The following is a 9,230-nucleotide window of genomic DNA, read 5'->3' as shown; positions in this document are numbered from 1 at the left end:
GTGTGTGTGTGTGTGTGTGTGTGTGTGTGTGTGTGTGTGTGTGTGTTTCCTTATGTACCAAAGGCGCCGGGTCAAACTGCGAGACAACATGATGGAGGAAGGCTGCGAGGTGAGCCGGCCGAGACTTCAGCGCGTCCATGCTCTGGAAACAGCTGCACAGTCCATTAATCTGACCGAGAGAGAAACAGGGATCGATACCACAGACTCCTGACGGTCTGCATCAGCAGTCGGAATTCAAGGAAAATTGTGGAACGTGCCAATTGTTTCACATTTAAATGTTCCCGTCGAGATGAGGCGACTTCTTTTGCAGCAGCGGGTGAGCGACACTGCTTTAGATACCTGTTCTTGCTGAGAGTCAAAGTAGTCGTCTTCTGCTCCGATGATCTGGAGGTTGAGGAGGTAGGGAGGGCTACCCACAATGCACTGGGCACTGGAGTCCTGAGTGATGTATTGGTGAGGTTATATGCACTGATGGGCAAACTCACACACTTATGTAAAAAAAGATAGTTAGTTGAAAAGCCTGGCGCGTCTTACAAAGACACTAACTGGTGCCTCGGCCTTTTGGCATATCAAGTGCATATTTAAGACACCTTTTAAAGGATTCAACAGTTTTAACATTTAGCGTTAATTCGCTCGTTAACTATCAGCTGACAGTGTGTGTCTCTGTATACATGTGTGAGTGTATTACAGTATCAGTGGTGTCCTCAGAGTCGGGCGACGGGCAGAAGTTGAGTCCGTCCCGCCGGATGACGTCCGGGCTTTGACAGGGCGTCTCTGTGAGGGGCCTGCTGTGCATCTAACACACACACACACACACACACACACACACACACAGACAGAAACACACACACATATTAACACACACACACACACACACACACACACACACAGAACAGCACAATACTTAAGCCAAATTGATTGTTTAGTCTGGCGCTGAATGCTGGGAAATCCCCAGAGATTGAAGAGTCGGACCATTTCATTCCTATTTCAAGACGTCTAGATAAAAAAAAAAAAGGGGGGGGGGGAGTCATTTCAAAGAAATCTATGTAAGCAGTATTTTTCAAAGAAGCTTCCCGTTGTAACATTTGATTATATTAATACTAACGACGTTCCCCGTTGGTCACAAGCAGCACCTGATCCATGGTGAATAAGCTGTTCATAAACACAAAATAAATAAATTAAATCACAATGAATCACGTTGAGAGCTATTACGAAAAATGAAGCATCTACTTCAGGCTTGTAGCAAGTGTCTTCATCATTTCTATGATGAATTCATTGTAAACTGTCAGAAAATAGTTCCCATTTTTTAAACTTAAATTAAGTGACTTCTGGGTAATGCGGTTCATCTGTCTTTCTACCCACAGAGCTGTTGTTGGTCCGGGTCCCGTCGCCCTGTGAGGACGGGGTCTGATCTTTCTGAAGAGGACCGACGTCCCCGTCCTCAGCCTCACCACTCCTGGACGCCGAGGCTTCGTCCTGAAACACGCAGATAACAATCATCAGTAACACAGACCCTGTAGAGAGTAAGGAGGCCACGGTGACAGTGGTGGAAAGGCCAAAGTACATTGACTCATGGACTTTACTGTAGTACAAATGTAAGGTACTTGTGAGTGTCTAAATTATACAGTTTTTAAAATGATTGAAGGACAGAAGAAAAACAGCTTATTCCAATGTTTGAATGTAAGAATAACAATTTGATTTCTCTCCTTATTATTAGTTTTCTACCTGTGAGGCTGCTGCTGCTGCTTTGCTGAGCTGCTCCTGCAGCAGTGAAATGTGCTTCTTGGCCTCCTGCACCTCCTTCAGTAGTTTGGGCCGAGGGTTTCTGCTGCACTCCTCCTCCTTTGTCTGAACGCAAAGAAAGTGTAGTGGACATCAGCCACACATGGAAAAAAAAAACCAGATGTTTATAACGATGTTTGACGATCTCTTGACTTGTGTCATGATACAAGGCAGAAGAACCACTCAACATACTCAGGAGGTAAAATACCGTTTATTTATATATAATTTCCGTCACGATCACTGTGTTTAAGGAAGTGCACACAATCTCATTGCATCACACACACACACACACACACACACACACACACACACACACACACACACACACACACACACACACACACACACACACACACACACACACACACACACACCTGTAGCTCCTGTTGCTCCTTTGTTAGCATCTTTCGCAGGATGTCGGCCGTCGGGCTGTGCGTGGTTTTGTTCTGGTCCTAGAAGAGAAAATGAAAGAGAACACGATGAGCCAGAACAGTCAGACAGAGAAAAATACATTGAACCTCAAGCTCCTTTCAATCGCATTTGTGTTGTTACAGGAATAATGACGCAACAACCAGGGAACAGAGAGAAGTGATACTAATGAGACTGAAAGTGAAAAACAAAAAAGGGGAACGTGGACATTCATAAATAAATAAATACAGGATTTGATTTAGTATTTTCTAAACGTCTTTAAATTCAAAATGTTAAACTAAACGAGAGAGAAATAAGAGAAAGAATCTATTTCTCATTCAGTTTGAATACTAGAATTCGATAAATGAATAATTCTAACGAAGAACTACTTATTTACAGTTTTTTTTTTTAGATTTTATGGAATGTAAGTCTATAGTTTGACAAAGTCAGTGTTACAAAGAGACACATTGTTGACAGTGTGCAGCAGTTTTTGTAAAAGTTGGCAGAAATTGACTGAAACGATGAGGTTGAAGATAACGTTCATGGTTATGGAGGACTAAAGATGACATTATAATAAAGAAAGAAAATAATAAAAGAAAAATAAATAGAAAAAAACCCCTCAATAATCAAATTATTTATCTAATAATAAGTTCATTTGAAAATAAATAAAAATGCACATTTATCAAAAAATAAAAAAATAAAATGTATTAATTTATTTGACAGTTACTTATTTTGAAGCCTTTTATTTATATATTTAATTGTTTCCCAATTTATTTTCCGTTTACATTTATTGCGTTTTTTTATTAATTTCCCAAATCATTAATTTCCCTATGTACTTATTTATTTCTGCTTTTATTGATTTAATTATTAAATCTCAACCCTTAACTCTTAACGGGTATCTTAACCCATACTATACTAGTAGTAGGAGCATACTAGTTGTATTCATCTCGACCTGTTAGTGAGAACTAAATGCTGTGTGATGAAGTGTCCCCCCCCCCCCCCCCCCCCCCCCCCCTTTAATAAAGAGATAGAGCTTCCTTACCCCATCAGGCGGAGAGGAGGTGCTGTGCTCCTGGAGGCTGTGCAGTGCAGGTGAGTGGGGCGTTGAGAGAGAAGAAAGTGGGCGGAGCTCTGCTCCTTTGTCCTTCTCTTCCTCCTCGTCCTCCTCCTCCAGGGGCACGTGAGGAAGCCCCGGAGGCCTCCCCAGCACCGTCAGCGCTACATAGGAACCCGCTGCCGGAGAGGAGTCATGGGAAAGGAACGAGGAGGAGAAAGAAAGGAAAACGCTGATACGTGTATAAAAAAAAAAAAGCATCCAAGTCACTGTGAAGATCTGATCAGTTAAAACCAGCTGAGAGAAATAAAAACATTTCACCACTTAAATAATGCATTATGTCATGAATTACAGCTGTGTGCACAAGAGGAAGGGGAATCCCGGAACTCTCTCTCTCTCTCAAAATGAAATCTCATGTGTTTATTTCCACAAGGAGTGAAGGTCTTAACATCTGAGACTCGTTTGAGAGTTGTACGTTTTGGGGGGAATGTTTGTCAAAGCACATTGCAGTTGTACGTCGGCATGACTGAATTATTCATCTGACGGCAACCTAAGGACAATAATTGGTTGCCAATTTCTCAAAATGGTTGCCAATGTCCAGGTTCTTCTGCGATCTTTCCCACAGAATGATCAGTAACGTCTGTAAGACTTATTGCTGACGAGGTAACGTTATATTCTTAATTTACCGTCATGATTGCGTGTGATGTCAAACTGAAGAAGTGCATACTTACATTTTATCAGCTTCACAACCTCTATGTGGTTTGAATGTGTGACCAAGGTCCCGTTGACCTGTCACAAAACAAAACAAAAGAACATTGGGAGGGAACAGGTGACCATGGCGTATTGATATTTAGAATTTTTGTTATTGTCAACAATTCCATGAAAAGAGTAAGTAAGTAATTGAGTAAGTGAGTGAGTAAGTAAGTAAGTAAGTAAGGGAGTAAGTGAGTAAGTAAGTAAGTAAGTAAGTGAGTAAGTAAGTGAGTAATTAAGGGAGTAAGTAAGTGAGTGAGTAATTCAGGGAGTAAGTGAGTGAGTAAGTAAGGGAGTAAGTGAGTAAGTAAGTAAGTGAGTAAGTGAGTAAGTAAGTAAGTGAATAAGTGAGTAAGTAAGTAAGTAAGTGAGGGAGTAAGTAAGAGTGTAAGTAAGTGAGGGAGTAAGTAAGGGTGTAAGTAAGGAAGTAAGTGAGTAAGTAAGTAAGTAAGTAAGGGAGTAAGTAACTGAGTAAGTAAGTGAGTAAGTGAGTAAGTAAGTAAGTAAGTGAGGGAGTAAGTAAGAGTGTAAGTAAGTGAGGGAGTAAGTAAGGGTGTAAGTAAGGAAGTAAGTGAGTAAGTAAGTAAGTAAGTAAGGGAGTAAGTAACTGAGTAAGTAAGTGAGTAAGTGAGGGAGTAAGTAAGAGTGTAAGTAAGTGAGGGAGTAAGTAAGGGTGTAAGTAAGGAAGTAAGTGAGTAAGTGAGTGAGTAAGTAAGTAAGTAAGTGAGTAAGCAAATCTCACCTTAATGATCCTGTCTCCTGTTTGAACACCGGCTCGCATTGCAGCTCCATCTAAAATAGAGTCAGAAGTGTGTTGTAGTCATGTGTATGTTTGTACTCCTCTTGCTATTCTTGTGAGGACCAATTTCAGTTTTAAACCATCGTAGCGAGGACATTTCTGCATTGTGAAATGCAGGTCCGAAGTTTAAGGTTAGACTTAGTGACGGAGGGTCCTCATAAGTGTAGAAAGACAAACATATGAGTGTTTATTTGTGTGTGTGTGTGTGTGTGTGTGTGTGTGTGTGTGAGAGAGAGAGAGAGAGAGAGAGCTTTACCTTCCTTTACCAGCTGCACAAACACTGGGTTGTCTCCACTTACAGTCAGCCCAAAGCCATTTTCATCTCTCTGGATTATCACACAGCGCTGCACAAGACCTGTCATTTACACACACACACACACACACACACACACACACACACACACACACACACACACACACACACACACACACACACACACAACATAGCGAGATAAGCTCAAACAAATTGTGGATGTGACACAGATGATCCAACTTCAAGGTTTGATGTTTGTGACAAATCAAGAGAGCGAAACAGAGAAAAGGTATTTAAATAGAAGCGTCTCTGTTCACAACTGAATCTGGACTCACCAGCATGAGAGATGTTTTTCCTGTCTATTCGATATCCTTTTCATAGTCATGTAATCTAAAGTTACATTTTTTAATTTGTGCAATGTTTACATCCATGTTAGCGTTCAGTCTTCTTCTTCACGGCCTCTGTGGTCGTCGCATCATTACTCTGTTTGTAAGTTACCCACCAACTGTCGATGAGTGGAAAACGTATTATTCTATCTAGTTCTATCTATTAAACCAGCCTTTGTTCTGCTGTTTTGACCATTTGGGAAGTCCCATGACCACATGCACGTCTAATAATAATACCCGTTTGAATCTGCCATCTGTCCTCCTGAGCCAGTGAAACCAGCCTCTTTATTAGTATCATATTCTTTCACTTTCAGTGTAAGAAACTTCCACCGGGGATGTTCTTCCTGTTTCCACTGAGGAAGTGTAGTGACTCACTATCTGCCTGCTTTTTCCTTTTCCTGCTCCCACTTCAAAAGAACGATCTGAGAGAGCTGAGTGGATAATCGGTCCTCCGTGGGCGAAGAAAAAAAGGAGCAGGAAGGATTAATGTCCACCCAGCAAACCCGGGCGACCTCCTTTAGTTTAAAACAAATGTAGAGCGATGAGTAAAAAAATGTGTCATTTATGTCAAAGTCTACTCATTGAACTCAAGGCTGTACATTTAATCTGGGCTGCACTTACAGTCTTATTATCAATTAATATGACAACTATTTTCTTTGAATTACCAATTAGCATTTTGTCTGTAAAATGTTTTTAATTGCGAACAAAAATGGCAAATCACGTTTTCAAAAAAGCCTGAGGTGACGTATTCAAATTGCCTGTTTTGTCTGAGCAACGAACCAAAAACCCCAAAATGTTTAGTGTACCGTCATATTTAACAAAATAAAAGCGGCAAATCTTCACATTTGAGAAGCTGGAACGGGAACATTTTTGCTTGAAAAGTGATTTAAACGATTGCTACTCGTTAGTCGTATTTAATTAAACAACTAATCGCTTCAGCTTTACATTTTTATCTGAAAAACTTTTAATTTTGAATGCAATGTGTTGTTAATAAGAAGTTTATGAACTAATACAAAATAAAAAGCACTGTTATCCATCTGTTAACCTTCACAAAGTGTTTCACAGTCACTTTACCTTTATTTACATTTACTTACTGTTTTAAACATTTACAGTATTCATTTTGTAATTTCCTCCACCACAGATATCTAGTTTGGATTTTATATATGTTATTGTTCAACTTCTGCACTTTCTTAGATTAACATTTTTACTTGTGTGTTTTTATTTTTAGTATATATTGACATGTTCCTTGTTGGGGAGAGATCTTCTCTGGGATTGTTGTGGACGTGACGATAAAGAGTCTGAAGCTTGAAGAATGAAATGCGTTCAGCGTGTGACGTCTGTTCACCTGTCGGGTCAAACTCGTGTTTGAGCGAGACGGAGGACTTCTCATTCTTGGGTTTCTTGTCTGTGGGCTCCTTGTTGAGAATGCTCGGGGTCCTAGAGAGACAAAACGACAACGTGAGAACACACCTCAAAACAAACATAAACAGCTTTATAATTCAAATTTAACCAAAGCTATTAAAGATTTTGATAATAGCTTCCCCCAAATCCCAGATTTCCTTTCTGTCTCTGTTGTGTTAAGCATCACATTTAAAGGATACTATTTGGTAGCAGGAAGTGCATCTTTCAGATTCAAAAAAAAGGACAATTCACATTTTCTAATTGTATCAATATGAACATATTTATTCAAGTTTTTCACCAACGACTACATTTTACAAGATTACATTTAAACACTATACATTATAAAAGTTATAATTTCCCTTTAACCAATGCTAATTTTTTACTGAATAGAGCTTGAACGCATCAAAATGCAACTCAGTGCAACCTCCCTTAACGTTAGCCGTTAGCAGGCTAACGGCTAACGCTAACTAGCTCTCATGCTGCCGACTTCCACACAGATGTGTGGTTCACAGAGCAGCATTATTAGGGAAAACACAGGAGGAGTGTTGAACCACGTGTGTGTAGGACTTGTTTGTACAGTATTGATCGGGCAGGATGGAAGGATCCGGAAGCTAGCGACACTTGTTGTTGTTGTTGTTGTTCTGTAGCATAAATGAGCTGATAAATGACAATGTGATATCGGATCCGTGCAAAGACTCGCCGAATACCTGATCCAGAATTTTAGGGATTTCCGACACTGGCATCGGTATCAGGACAACGTCAGCGAGGGCTAAGAAGTGTGATCAGTTATTACTACAAACATATGATCAGATGAGACCGTAACCACGGAGAAAACATGAACGCAGAGCTTCTCTCATAAGGACAAACGGCCTTCTTTGACACTCGGACAGCGTACCGTTAAAACTCACACCTTCCCACAGAACCAGTGAAGTGTTCCTCGAGCATTAAGTACTATCGAAGAGGAAAGAGGAGTTTGTTGATGTCTAATTCTGAACTAAATGGCCCCAACAGGCTCCATGCACTCCCCCCCTCTTGTTATTACCCAGAACTCTCGTGGGACCACTACATATTAATAGCAGAGGAGCCCCCACAGCTCCTCCTCCTTGTTCCGCAAGAGGGGTTTTTGTTTGTGCTGCTGTTCCTCCCTTGGACAATGGGGGCCCCGGGCTTTTAACAATGGCTCCCACGTCAGAGCCAACTTACTATACTGTGGCTTTGTGGGACTGATTCCCGGAAACGGAGACCGGTTGGGGTTCTTGGCCCGGCTCCAGCTTCCTGAATGTGATGAGAAGACTGGGGGGAAAAAAAAAAAAAAAAGAAGAAGAAGAAGAAGAAGAAGAAGAGGAGGAGGAGGAGGAGGGAGACGGGGGGGGAAAAGGAGGAGGCGCAGCACAAGTGTCTGTTTGAGGGAAGGCAGAAGACTGAGAGAGCTGAGGAAGTTTTAACTTCGTGAACAATCCCGTCTAAAACGAACCTCATGGAGGAAAGACGGCTTCAACCGATTCCTGGCGTGTCAGATTCAAAACGAATAGACAGAAAATCAAGAATATGTGCAAAACACTTGAAGCGTCGTCGCAATTACAGACTAAAAAGAGTGTCGTTCCGTTGAACGGGAGAGTATTTTGGTGGTAACCTTTAGATTGGAAGGCCTATTCAGGGAGCCTCCTCGCTGCTGATAAGAAACAGTGAGACAAGGACAGACTGCATCCTGCTGAGAGGGGGGGGGGGGGGGCAGATAAACGAACATACTGGAGGATAAGAGGGAGGAACTCAGGAAAAAAAAAAAAGAGGCACATGCATGAAGCGGTTGATTCAAGCTTTAGATGTTTTACTTTCTTTGGTTCTGGTCGGACGATAGCTTTGAGCTACTGTACCTGAAAACAACAGATAATTTGTTCTCATCCACGAGAACTGACAGCAGGATGAACGCCGACAGGAAGTGACCCCGAAGTGAGAAGGTTTCTGGGTGTAAGGTGAGAGATCAGGAACTAGGGACAAGAGATACCTGATAAAAGCGCTGTAATTCGTCGGTATCCCACAAAATCAATTCACATGTAATCCTTGTAATCAGTATAAATACACATCAGCTAATTTTCCACGACATTTACAGCCTTTGTTAGAGGCCATTCAAATTGCGCATCCCCCCCCCCCCCCCCCCCCCCCCCCCCCGATGTTCTGCTCAGTACTTCAAGTGTTGACGTCCGTGTGAAACGTTTACTGGCACCACGACAAACGGGAACCGTTCATTTACTGCAACTGTATCGGCGTCAACCCGGCTGGGATACAGCGTCTGTCTGCCGGACCGTTTCTTATTTCACACTTTCTTTTACTTTTACCAAAAAGAGGAACAAAAAAACAAACAAAAAAAAAAAACACACGCAGCAATCTACTTGT

At 41.5% G+C, this 9,230-nt stretch overlaps 1 protein-coding gene across 2 annotated transcripts in view; it reads right to left on the bottom strand.

Moving 5' to 3' along the window:
- Positions 1-9,230, bottom strand: part of arhgef12b (Rho guanine nucleotide exchange factor (GEF) 12b) — a 29,961-nt gene that overhangs the window by 15,740 nt on the left and 4,991 nt on the right. For both annotated transcript variants that reach the window (XM_068735006.1, XM_068735005.1), the window contains exons 2-12: positions 6,781-6,872; positions 5,053-5,151; positions 4,740-4,789; positions 3,976-4,033; positions 3,233-3,423; positions 2,157-2,234; positions 1,726-1,848; positions 1,363-1,476; positions 689-796; positions 340-438; positions 59-169 (exon numbers count right to left, since the gene is read on the bottom strand). In XM_068735006.1, the coding sequence (XP_068591107.1) occupies positions 59-169; positions 340-438; positions 689-796; positions 1,363-1,476; positions 1,726-1,848; positions 2,157-2,234; positions 3,233-3,423; positions 3,976-4,033; positions 4,740-4,789; positions 5,053-5,151; positions 6,781-6,872 (1,123 nt within the window). The remainder of the gene's footprint in view (positions 1-58; positions 170-339; positions 439-688; positions 797-1,362; positions 1,477-1,725; positions 1,849-2,156; positions 2,235-3,232; positions 3,424-3,975; positions 4,034-4,739; positions 4,790-5,052; positions 5,152-6,780; positions 6,873-9,230) is intronic.

This window comes from Cebidichthys violaceus, unplaced genomic scaffold, assembly GCF_023349555.1.
Source record: "Cebidichthys violaceus isolate CVI_PGR_0920_01 unplaced genomic scaffold, fCebVio1.0.p SCAF_69, whole genome shotgun sequence".
In the NCBI taxonomy this organism is placed as follows: domain Eukaryota; kingdom Metazoa; phylum Chordata; class Actinopteri; order Perciformes; family Stichaeidae; genus Cebidichthys; species Cebidichthys violaceus.
The sequence above is the reverse complement of the archived record's forward strand: the minus strand, read 5'-3'. Positions and strand labels throughout refer to the sequence as shown.